The sequence below is a fragment of the Lycium barbarum genome, chromosome 3, assembly GCF_019175385.1.
Source record: "Lycium barbarum isolate Lr01 chromosome 3, ASM1917538v2, whole genome shotgun sequence".
Taxonomy (NCBI): Eukaryota; Viridiplantae; Streptophyta; class Magnoliopsida; order Solanales; family Solanaceae; genus Lycium; species Lycium barbarum.
Window position 1 is genome coordinate 13,338,030 of NC_083339.1, and position 13,304 is coordinate 13,351,333.

At 32.0% G+C, this 13,304-nt stretch overlaps 2 protein-coding genes across 2 annotated transcripts; both read right to left on the minus strand.

The window, feature by feature from the left end:
- Positions 1 to 526: 526 nt before the first annotated feature.
- Positions 527 to 3,312, minus strand: LOC132633740 (glucan 1,3-beta-glucosidase-like). The gene is made up of 8 exons (XM_060350231.1): positions 3,105 to 3,312; positions 2,644 to 2,763; positions 2,340 to 2,525; positions 1,937 to 2,095; positions 1,678 to 1,847; positions 1,443 to 1,592; positions 1,006 to 1,349; positions 527 to 917 (listed from the first exon to the last, which is right to left on the minus strand). Exons 1-8 carry the CDS (start codon positions 3,267 to 3,269, stop codon positions 733 to 735), a joined length of 1,479 nt encoding a protein of 492 aa, XP_060206214.1. The 5' UTR covers positions 3,270 to 3,312; the 3' UTR covers positions 527 to 732.
- A 6,368-nt stretch (positions 3,313 to 9,680) lies between these two features.
- Positions 9,681 to 12,013, minus strand: LOC132633741 (L-type lectin-domain containing receptor kinase IV.1-like). Its single transcript, XM_060350232.1, has one exon. The coding sequence runs from the start codon at positions 11,803 to 11,805 to the stop codon at positions 9,811 to 9,813; it is 1,995 nt and encodes a 664-aa protein (XP_060206215.1). The 5' UTR covers positions 11,806 to 12,013; the 3' UTR covers positions 9,681 to 9,810.
- Between the last annotated feature and the right edge of the window lie 1,291 nt (positions 12,014 to 13,304).

Here is a 13,304-nt window from a genome sequence, read left to right on the forward strand (position 1 = left end):
TTTAAACTTGGGCCTGGATCATCAGTTGACAATTTGGGGCCTATGTTAACAGGTGTGGGGAATGAGGTGTAGATCTAAGTTCAAGAGTGCGTTTTGAGATGTCCTTTAAGCAATTTTGTTGCACGGGCCATTTTTCAACCATTGCTAAAATTGTATATCTTTTTTGAGCTATTACTTGACAACAATCGACTAAACATTCTAAGGAGGATATATGTTAGTATTTGAATTTTTGTACAACTTTTACAAATACTTTTATTCAATGGCAGCTTCTTGATACATATAAAATTGTAAAAGGAGTCTATAACTTCTTAAAGACAAGGCGGAAACGTGAAGTATTTACAACCATGTAGTCAACATTCATAAACAAATTGTAGACAATGTTGTTTACGTATAAAAAATAAGGAAATCAACAAGTTGAATATCTAATACTATATTAGAAGAACGGGAAAATCGAAATTGTTCAAACATCTCTTTGTTGAATTGAATTTTATTATAATTTCAACAATATGAATTAAAACAGCACATATTGGTAAACAAAAACGTGAGTTTTAATAAAAAAGAGAAAAGGTTATACCAGTTTTAATCAAAAGATAAAAGGTGAAAGACTTTTAATGTGGACAACTACAAATTATAACATGATCTACTAATTAGCAGGATACACGTGCAATGCACTTGTCCAAGGACTAGTTTAGCATATATAGTCCTAAAGGACCAAGCAAGACTTAGCTTTCTTCATTTGAGGTTTATGATTCCCTTCTCAATCATATTCCTTAGACTCCAATGATCATATTGACACTTGTATGACCAATATGCCCATCCAAAGGTTGATCTTCCATACACATCTAACTGTACTTTGCCAAAGTTCTGATAATCTTGGTTTGATTTAATCCCATTCGCAAACTCGTTAACCCATTCTCCTGCAATTCATTCTACACATTATAAGGAAAACAAGCCGACGTAATAGTATTAGCATTGAAAATTCTTGAACTAAAATTTTGGACTCACCTACAAAGGTTAAGGGGCCATTAGATTGAGTAATTTCTCCGAGTGTTGATGCCCGTTGGTTGTATATGTAGTCGATGTTCTGTTGTACGTTAAATTCGTCTGAGTAGAGATTGTAGTAATGGACGTCTATAACCGAGCGAGGAAGACCATGAGCAAACGAAAGGAGCTCTGTGTTCTTTGCATTACCCAATCTATTCGATAAGATCACATAGGCAGTACTATTATACTTCCTCACTGCGTCATAACCAGCTTGGTAGTACTTGATTAGGGTATTCAAAGGAACATATTGTGCATGAGGCTCGTTCATCAGTTCTATTGCTACAAGACCTGGCCTATTAGCATACCTGAAATTTTATTTGTCAATTGACAAAAGCTATGTAGCTAATGACTTTTGATTTTAAAATTTTCCCAAAATGGATTGATGATTTTTTAATAACCTTTTCGTTAAGAAGTCTATGACTTCAACTGTTTCCCCAATTTTGGAATCTCCCCACTCTGCAGATCCATCTCTAGTTGCACTATGGTCGTTCCCATTTTGTGATCCTAGAACTGCATGAAGGTCTATTATAACCTTTATATTGTGTTTTCTGCAAGAAAGGTTTTGAAAAATTTAGACCTTTACATATTCAGTACCTTAAAAAAACGTCTTAGCTATAAAGTATAGAAACTTACTCAGCCCAATTAAAATCATTATCTAAAGCTTGAAGTGAACCTCCAACAAATGGTTTTGGTGGTGTCTGATCATATTTGATCCACCATCCTACTGGAATTCTAACCGCATTAATCCCATTTTGGGACATGAATATAAAATCGTCTTCCTTAATATAAGTGTTCCAATGGTTCTGCACAAATTTGCAAAAAGGGGAAAAAAATCATACATGAATTTCATATATTAGGGCCTAAGCCAAGAATGTTTCACGTGATTACTTACCTGAATAACTTGGGGAGCTTTATCTGGGCCATATCCATTTGTTAATTGGTATTCTCCACTTAAGGAAGAAACAATGCTCATCTTAAATATGTAAGGATTTTGGTCCGACCAGTCAGTACTGCCTTGATAATCTATTGTCACCGAAGATCCTGATTTTGCCTTCAAAATTTCAAACAACGTGTTGTTCAATTTCCTTTACAGAAAATTGGTTGTCAATCTATTTATCAATCTATTTACTTAATGCTAAAGGCATGGTTATTGTCCATCTATTGGTGAATGCATCGCCTTTTTCTTTGTTTCTTGCCTTAATATTCTAGTTATTATATTTCAGCATGTAGCTGTTTTTAATAGTGAATATTCTGTTAAAGTCACAGATGCATGTAAAGATTAATAGAGGAAAGACCTGTAGAAATTGGTCACTGGAAGCTTTAAGGAGAACTTTAGATGGATCATCGCCATTTCTTATAATTGGAAAGGTTTCAGTATCACCAGGGGTTGTTGCTACTGCAACTGCATTACTTCCTTGGTTAGACTTCCCAACGAACTGTTTGTTAAAAACTTTCAGGTTGAAGAAAGTGTCATTCACTCTCTATAACTTCAATAAAACCAGGACGAAATCAAAGTTAGTTTTTTGAAAGAAATAATTAATAAACACAATGAAGAGTACTCAGTGTAATGAATTGAAAGGCAAAGAGTAGGAACTTAACAGTAAAAATTTCCCAACCAGATGGGTTGTCGCGGTTTGCAAGCAAATTTGTACCCCCACCATTCTCTGCAGCAACATATTGACTCAGCATCGTCGACTTCAGTTGGATTTGAGTTCCATCCTAGAGTAGTACAATGAAGAACCAAAATATATATTAGTACAAGTATGGAAAATAAAAGATTGCAACCTTTAATTTTCTATTTACCATACTCTCTCCTTTTCAATTTGTTTGTCTAGTTTGACTCGGCACGGAATTTAAGATTTTTAAATCTTGTGGTATTAAACTAAAGACGTGTGCAATATATCAAAAATAACCCTTGACCTTGTAGTCTTAAATGTGTCATATAGGCTCTTGCGTGTAAACCTTTAATACTAAATATAGAAAATAACATTCTTTTTGAAACAGAGTAAAAAAGAAGTAAGACAAATAAATTGAAATAGAGAGTATATAATATGTTTTACCAGAAGATCTTTGTTAACAATGTTATCAAAGAGCCAAGGTGTCATCCAGCCCTCAGACACAAGCCAAGCACCAAGATTTACTGCCTTGAACGGCTGCCCCAAGCTTGGGGTAACCAATAGAAAAAGAAGCCATGAAAAGCAAAAGAAAGCTAAAATGTGCTTCATATTGGAGTTGCTGTAATGCAAAGAGATTTCAAGCAAGCTTATATAGAAGTGCTCGAGCAACAAAGAACTCAAGATTCCTATAGTATTTAATTGGGATGGGTCAACAAAAACATTTTGGTCTCTAGCAGCGTACACAGGACTGCTTTTTAAATTCTTTTAGAGTTAAATGGTCAAAAATACACGTAAACGATCATTTTTTTGCAAATTTTCTTTACCTACCTAAGCTATCACTTTTTTTGTATTAATAAAACATACCTCGATGCTCAGTTGGCTAAGTATTTAAAATCAACCGACAATAGGTGCGTGAAGGCCAACTTAGCATCAAGGTGTTACAACAGGCGCATGGAGGCCAACTCAGCATCGAGGTATATTTTATTAATACAAAAAAAGTGATAGCTTAGGTAGGTAAATGAAACAATGAATAGATAAGTTATGAAAAACGCAAAAAGGTAATTGTTTAAGGATGTTTTTGACAATTAACTCATTCTTTTTACCTATCGTGAGGGGCCAGATTGAAGATTGATAATTATGGATTCGGGATGTCAGTATATCCATTGATCATTTGAATTATTGGATTCAAAACATAATAATTATACATGTTTAATAAATTTATGTTGAATATGTAGGATTTCAGCTAAAGTTGTTAGACTCAGTTGAACTCGTACTTTTAAAGCATTCCAGGACGTAATTCTCACTTAGTTTGAACTGGTCAATAGAATAACGTGTTTCTAGCAACTTATCTACAGTTGTGGCCCACTTAATTGATAGCTCAATTGCTGCCACACCACTTAATAAGAGCTAGTTTGGATTGACTTATAAGTTGCTTATAAGCTGTTTTAAGTTTTTTTTAGTGTTTGGCTGGTCAGCTTAAAGTTATTTTGTACTTAAATTAAGCTTAAAAAAATAATTGGGCTCATTTGACTTAGCTTATCTAAAGCGGCTTATAAGCTGAAAACAGCTTATAAGCCAAAAAAAAATAAGTTAGACTACCATAACTTATTTTTTTTAGCTTATAAACTGTTTGTAGCTTATAGGCATAAGCCCATCCAAACAGGCTCTAAGTCCTCGTCTACTCCTTCTTATCCCATTTTACGTGATAACCTTTTTTTTGTTTTTTTTAACTTGTTTCAAAAAGAATAATATATTTTTATATCTAAAAATTATTTAACTTAATTTTTTTTTTTTACCCTTAATGAAATAATTTACAGCCACACAAAGAGAAAAGGACCAAAATCATACATTATGTTTGGATTTGGATCAAAATCATACATATTCTTTCACATGGAGCACTAATAGTACATTATGTTTGCATAAGTGGTGCACTTTTAGTCAAACTCCCAAATATTTTTTTAGAAATTTAACGGAAAAGAACAAAAATGTCCCTGAACTTTTAGAAAAGGTATAAAAATACCCTTTATTCATCTATTTTGCTAAAACTACCCCCAATTCAATTTTTTGGCTCATTTATTCCCCTTGACTAACGGACAACACTAATTTTTTTTTTAAAAAATAAAAATAAATTGCACATGACATTTTATTACTGAAAAATTGATTTATTCTTTTAAAAAGAAATCTGAAAAATCGTTATTTATAGAATAAGGAAAAATAATTTTTCAACATCCATTTCTTTAAAAAACATATGTAGTAAGCCTTTTATATATATAAAAAACAAAAAAAAAAACAGAATTGGATTTTCATTAAAACATGTGAAATTTTTTTAAATTTGGAAAACTTTTTTTTAACGGATGGAAACCCCATTTTTATTTTTAGAAAATTCAATTTTTAAATCTGAAAAACTGATTGTTTTTTTAAGTAAAATGTGCAAAACTAATACTCCATAATTTTCTTCTAGATTTAAAAAAAGATAGTTTTCTGGTTTTTTTTTAAACACAGTTTTTCCATAAAAAAAATTATTTTTTTCAGATTTTTATAAAAATCCAATTTTTCACATTTTGAAAAGAAAAAAATTAGTGTTGTCCGTTAGTCAAGGTTTTACTCGTTAAAAAAAAGTTTTCCAAATTTAAAAAAATTCCGCATGTTTTAATGAAAATCCAATTCTGTTTTTTTTTATATATATATAAAAGGCTTACTACATTTGTTTTTTAAAGAAACGGGTGTTGAAAAATTATTTTTCCTTATTCTACAAATAACGATTTTTCAGATTTCTTTTTAAAAGAATAAATCAATTTTTCAGTAATAAAATGTCATGTGCAATTTATTTATTTTTTTAAAAAAAAATTAGTGTTGTCTGTTAGTCAGGGGGAATAAATGAGCCAAAAAGTTGAATTGAGGGGTAGTTTTAGCAAAATAGATGAATAAAGGGTATTTTTATACCTTTTCTAAAAGTTCAGGGGCATTTTTGTTCTTTTCCGTTAAATTTCTAAAAAAATATTTGGGAGTTTGACTAAAAGTGCACCACTTATGCAAACATAATGTACTATTAGTGCTCCATGTGAAAGAATATGTATGATTTTGATCCAAACCCAAACATAATGTATGATTTCGGTCCTTTTCTCGCCACACAAATATATTTAACTTGTTTTAGACCACAAGTCTCAAAAATCTTCATTTCTATTTTAAACTCTGTGTTTCGTCAAATTATATCACATAAATTGTGATGAGTGAGTATTATTTATGTCCCGTAAGACTTTAGCTTAAACATAGTTAACATCGGCTGAGGCTATACCAATTTTCTTGATTAAAGAATCATAATCATCATCATCATCATCATCATAATATACTAAAAGTTGAAAGTCCTACCTTCAAAGTTAAATTACAACTCTACCCCTATTGTAAATCAAAATATAATAAAATATCAAATTAAATTCATTAAATATTAAGTTAAATATTAAGTAGTAATATTTCAATTACATGAAAGTTGAATACACGTTCAGGAGCAATAATGATTTTTTGACTGCATTAAATCAAATCCTAATTAAAGGTCTATTATCATTTTTTGTAAGAGCCTGTTTGGAAAGCCACCTGGTAATTGAAATTGGTGTAATTACTATCCTAGTAATTACACAGCATTGTAATTACTACGACATGTTTGTTTGTCATAATGTAATTACAGTGTAATTACAAGCGTGCTGTTTGGTTGCACAAGTGTAATTACACAGTTAGTTTAATTTAAAAATAAAATTTAATTATAAAAAATTTAAAATTAATATTTAAAAAAATATGTGTCTTTATAAATGATATTAAATTAGTTATTTAATAATACATTATTTATTGAAAATATGTTAATTAATAATCATATATTTGTAACTAATATTGTAAAAAATAATTGATATATAATTTCAAAATTAATAATATTTTAATTTTAATTGATTATAAAACTTAAAAGCGTACCTTTTTTGTGAGAACATCATGGGATTGGATGTTTGACAAAAAAAAAGAATATTTATAAATATAATGTCATAACACTGTTCAAATGTTTGACAATAATTCTATCAACTGTAAGTGAAAAATAAACAACATACAATGTGAAAATAACAAGCCAATAGTTCTAAAGCAAATATTGTTAAAATTGAAAATATAACCTAATTCAAAATTCAAAAGATTTTTTTTTTTAAGATAATACTCTTATGTCAAATTGCAACGTTACATAAGTAAGTTTCAATGTAACATAAGTAAATATTCCTATAATTCAAAAGAAAGGGAAAATATAAGTCTATAACCTCATTCACAACGAAATTCTACTTTAATAAGGTCACTTATTATATGCCAAATTTGTTAATGACTCATTCTTTCTAATATTCAGAGATGTAGTTTAAAAAATTAGAATATTAACACGGTTAATGAATAAAACAAAAACTAAAAAATAAATATGAGCAATTACATGAAACCACAAGAAGTAAAGGCTGGGAATGAGAAGAAAGGAAATGAAATATAAATTCTATAAAAAGAAAAATATATTTTAAAAATACAAATAATGAAAAAGTAAAAATAAAACATAAATTAAATAATAGAAATAAAAAATAAATTAGAAAAGAAAAGAAATTAAAATAAAATAAAAAATAAATTAAATAATAGAAATAAAAAATAAATTAAAAAGGAAAAGAAATTAAAATAAAATTAAAAAAATAGACTAAAAAGTAACCCTATAATTACAGGGTAGAATTACACCCAATTCTCAGCCCCCCCTTGAGAATTGGAGAGTGTAATTACACCCTCTCAATTACATCCAATTTTCACCTAACTGTGTAATTACCTGGTCAAACAAACAGGCCAAACTGTGTAATTACACCCAATTCCAATTAACTGAATTCCGCGTTTTTGGTCGGATTGCTCCTTTGAGCTTCAACTAGCTACTCCCTCTGTTTACTTTTACTTGTCCAGTATTCCAAAAATAGATTTTTACTTTTACTTGTTACTTTTAACATATCAAGATAAGATAATTTATTTTTTTCCTGTTTTACCCATAGTATTGATTACCCACTTCAAATCATTTTTGAAATCCAATAAAAATATGCATCAATTAATATGGGTACATTAGTAAATTATACACTTCATTTATTATTTGTTAAATAGCATGAAAAGTCCAAAGTAGACAAATAAAAGTGAACGAAGGGAGTACTAAAGTCATTGTTTCACAATCTTTTCATAATCTGTGTATTCTTTATAAAATGCATAATATATTGACATTTCATTTCACTTCACTTCTAGAATACCTTCTTTGTGTCAAATATTATCCCTTATTTCTGCCATAAAAAGGAGTGTTCTTTTAGGTTTTGCTCCTCCTATTTGGCGGCAGGTAGGTACTATTGATAAATTGTAAATCTGTTGTTGTGAGGCTTATTCGATAGATTTTTTCTACCATTTCTTAAATTTTCTTTCAGTCAAATAATCTTTTCAACCTAGCATTGTTAAGTGTTACGGTTTATTATTTGTACAGATTAACTAATAGTCTTCCTCATAATTTGTAGATGACAAGACTCATATTTTGAGTCAGATAAATGGCACATATCCGGGCAACAATCATTTACATATATAAATTTAAAAAATTTAAGTATCTCTATTGCAGTTACCTATTATTTCTTTGCAAGTGTAAACCGAAAAATTGATAATAATCTACTAGTCATTCTTAGAAAGATATAGTTTGATCTAATTATTGTAAAATTATATGAATATCTACTTTTATTTGACGACAACAACTTCTTGATATATATGCTGAAAGAAGAGACTATATTTTCTTAAAGACAAGACAAACTCTTATTGTAATATTTATAAAATGATTGTATATTAGTATGGGATTTGAAAACTAGTAATAATAATAATTTGGCAGAATAAATTTAATTTACTTTCCAGCACATACAGTTACAAGCTGAGCAAGTCATCGAAGACTTCATTTCTAGAAGTACTTCACAGTTCACACAACTTACGTGTCATCGAAGACTTCCTACTTGACAAGTAGTCACAAAGCATGGAAGACTTTCTAAATTGGACTTTCTCGTTTTTCTTTTTATTTTATCAGTTGGGGGAGGGGTCCACTAGTAAAGCCTGTTGGATCAAAATATAGGTCATGCGGAGGCTAACAAAGCAAAACTCGTACTATAATAAATTGGACAACAAAGAGAAGCATATTAAAATGGGCATAATAGTAAAGCCTGTTGGATCAAAAATAGAGGTCATGCGGAAGCTAACAAAGCAAAACTCGTACTATAATAAATTGGACAACAAAGAGAAGCATATTAAAATGGGCATAATAGTTTTCAGCATGCCAATCAATTTGGAAACTTCTTGCCAATTTCTGCCCACTTTAAGCTAAAAAGTCCTGGAAAATTTTACAAATGGGAACTTGAATATTTCGAAAGAATATCAGAAACTTCTTTTGTTGTAATTTTCAAAGTAGTGAATAAGGAAAATCTAATTTTCATAAAGAGAACACTAGGACTTTCCTATTCTCAGTCTTCTTTCCTCTTCAACAAACAAAACTGGTGCATAAGCTTAAGGGATCAAAGAAGTGAAGTTTCCAAGATGACTGAATAACCAAGTCTACAACCTTAAGTTGAACATATATAGCTAATGTAACAAGTATTTACTTTAATTTTTACTACAATAAGAGGAAACTATTAAATATTCGCCACGTAATTAACCACGGGAGAGAAGGGAGTCAAGGGTAGGGGTGGGTTGTTGGGTTACGGAGGAGAGAAGACAGTCAGCGTTGGAATAGCACTTGTTGAACTTGTAATTCCTACTCGTCAACATGGGAAAATTGAAAAAAAATTCACGGTACCGAACATGATATGATTATACTTTTAGACTGCAGTAACTTTATTTTACTGCAATAATATTTTTGAATAAATCCTAGTTAATAGTTTGTTAGTTATTCCCATTTTATACTAGTAATTAGTTAGTTGAATCTTTTTTACTATTCAAGAAACATAACTGGTGCATAAGCTTAACGGATCAAAGAAGTGAAAGTAATCATTCCAAGATGACTGAATGAAATAAGTCTACAACCTTAGTTGAACATGGCTAATATAACAAGCTTCTTTTTCTTTTACTATGAATAGATAAAAATATATAATATGCAAAGTCATCGACCACCGGAGAGAATGGATTCTGCAACAGAAGAAGACCATGGCTTGTCAGAAGAAGATGGATGTGACATCGCAAAATGATCAAAGCCTGCAAAGCTTAAGCAAGTGTTTGAAGTTTGTATCAGTGATAATTCTGGCAAAGGCAAAGCATCTTCCAAGTACATCAACACTTGCCTCATACTTGGCCTAGTAGTTGGTTCTGCCTGAGAGCAAACTAGTCCAAGTTTTAGTACCAACTCAACTTCCTCTCTAACATATTCATTTCCCAAATTTTGATCTATAGCTTCAAGAATATCACCTCTACTCCAACATGAAAATACATAATCGACTAACACGATGTCCTCGTCCGATGCTCGTGGATCTATTGGCCTTCTCCCACAAGCCACCTCAAGCAAAAATGCACCAAAAGCATATACATCACTTGTGGTTGTGGCTTTGCCAGTTCTTGTTTGCTCAGGGGCAAGGTAACCTACCGTTCCAACTACATGTGTAGTGAGCGGATCACTCCCGTGATCATACAATCTTGCTAGGCCAAAATCTCCTAACTTAGCATTCAATTCACTGTCTAACAACACATTACTAGCCTTAACATCTCTGTGAATTACCACTTGTTCCCATTCTTCATGTAGATAGACTAGTGCTGACGCTCCGCCTTTGATGACTCGAAATCTGTGGTTCCAATTGAGGGCACATCTTGGTTTGTCATATAGGAACTTATCAAGACTTCCATTAGGCATGCATTCGTAAACCAAAAGCAACTCGCCTTTGCGCCTGCAATAGCCCAAAAGTGGTACTAAATTCCTGTGGCGTAACCGACCAATACTAACAATTTCTGCTACAAATTCCCTCAATCCTTGTTTTGATTCATGAGAGACCCTCTTGACAGCTATCTCAATTGCAGAAGTTGGTAATACTCCTCTATAGACTCTTCCAAAACCCCCACAACCTAACAACTCTTTGTTGGAAAATCCTTTGGTGGCAATATAAAGATCTTTGAACTTGAACCGATGAGGGCCATATTCAAGCTCCCAATCTTCAAGCAATTCCGCAAACTTCCTCTTCCTTCCTACATAGTAAATCAACACAGAGAAGACTATTACTACTACAACTGCCGATATCACTGGCAAAGCAATCAACAAAAGTTTAGATTGTTTCTTCGGTCCAACTCGAGGAAGCTTAGGAAGCCTAGCAAGATCAAGCCCTTGAGCTATTCCATTCATTTTAAAGCTCCATCCAAGAACATAGTGTGTTGAAACAACTACACCAGTGGATCCAGAAAAGCCAATAGACATGGTTTTATTCAAGATTGGTGAAAGATCATAGAATGATGACAAAAGAGGTGAATTTGGTTTTGCCACATTTACTGGAGCCAATGTGACATTAATTTGCTTAGCCACACCGTCATAGTCCACCCAAGCCTGGATTGGTTGGGCACTAGCAAGAGTCATGTTACTGAATTTGACGCTATTATTGCTGGCATAATAACCTGCTGGCCTGGATTTAACGGATATTAATCCGTTGATGTCAATTCCAACATGGTTCCCATCAATGTCATTGAATTCTCTGTTCTGGAGTGTATCAAACTCCACTGCGAAAACGTGGTTAGTGTCTTTGCCAGTAGTGCTATCATTGAAAAGGCCTAGAAATGGGCTTGGAAATGCTTCTGCTAGCCCTCCAACAGGTGCAATTACAAAAGCCATACCATGACCAGCCAAAACTGAAGGCACAATAGCTAAGACAAAAGTGGTAGAAAAAGAGAAATTTGAATCATTTGGTAAGTTCTTGAAATTGATTGGTGTGGGATAAAAAGCATGGCCTTTTTGCAGCCTAGAAGTATTTGTTAATTGTAATAGGCCATTTGATGTCAATTGTGCTATGCCATCAAGACTCAAATTTGCTCTATTGAAGCCATTGTAAATGAATCCAAGGTCTTCAGAGTTTGCAAGACAAAATATGGTAGGCACAATCAAGGCAACAATCTTGAAAAACATGGCTAAAAATCTCTCAACAATTCATCATAACTCAGAAAGTTATAAGTAGATGTGATGACAAGAGGGGGTTGCTCAGATAGTAAGCGCCCTCCACTTTTAACTCGAAGGTTGCGAGTTCGAGTCACCAAGAGAGCAAAGAAGGGAACTCCTAGAGGGAGGGGTTAAAAAAAAAAAAAAAACAAACAAACAAGTAGATGTGATGATTGAAACAGGGAAACACAAATGCTAACATGATCCAAAGTTGAAAGACATACTTGCCAATTGAAGCCAAGTTTAAGAGCTTAATTTTGTATTATGCCTTGAAATAATGAACACCCTTTAAGCCAATTCATATATATATTTTCCAATTCATATATTTTTTTTCTCTCTCTCTATGGTCCTAAATTAAAGTCTAATGATGTGATAAATGACAAGTAATGAAGAACGAGTACGGGGTCGGCTTGATTATAAGGCCAGTAAAACAATCGTTTGGGGCCAGAGGCGGACCCACCCTATTAGGAGGGGGGTCACATGCCACCTCTAACCTCAGAAAAACATTGTATATATATGTTGCATACACTGTAAAAAATATATGTATATTTAAAAGGACCCTTTAGATATATCCACTACTTTGATGCAATTGGTTGTTGAGCCCCTTATGTCCTTAAATGAAACTTAGGTTTGAGCCTGGCTATAGCAGTTTAGTTTCTATTTTTTTGTTGAGTTTGTTTTGTAGATTCTCTACAAATAAATTAATAAGCCCACAACTTTTTTTTTCTTTCTTAAATCTTTAGTCCTCCCTTAACCAGCCCCCCCCCCCCCCCCCCCTTCTTTCCCTCCAACACACACACACACACACAAAAAAAAAAAAAAAAAAAAAAAAAAGAAGCCTCAAATCAAATCTTTTCCCCATTCTAAACACATTCTCCTTCTTCCAATATTGAAGTTTATACTTTTACTATTTTACTAATACCTTATCATAATTATTAAGTTTTCAAAGAGTTGCACGCTAAACTTTAACAGTAACAATTAACATGTCAATATTAAGACATTTGGTCATTAGTGCCCCCTCTGCCTCAAAATTCTGGGTCTGCCTCTGCTTGGGGCCCCATTTTTTTCCTTAAAGATGTATTTTATGTACAAACTTTTGCCTCAACCGAAAAAAGTTTTTTAAAAATAATATTGATAAAATATTATCTAAGATTAACAATGTCTCAAGAGAGATTGAATGAATTAACTATAGTATCAATTGAAAAGAAATTGATAGAACAAATCGATTATAAAACAGTAATTCATGACTTCGCATCTAAAAAATCTATAACTTTAAATAAAAATATATATATGATGATCTTCCCCTTTAAAGAAATTAGGGTTCTATTTAAAGTTTAACTTTAGACCTCCAATGTTGTTGAAACGGCCTTAAATTAGTATTCAAACTTTTGAGGCCAAGTATAATTTTCCATTTTCACTGTATGGCCCTGGAATTCCAGTTAGCCGTATGGAAAGCGTATGTGACTATG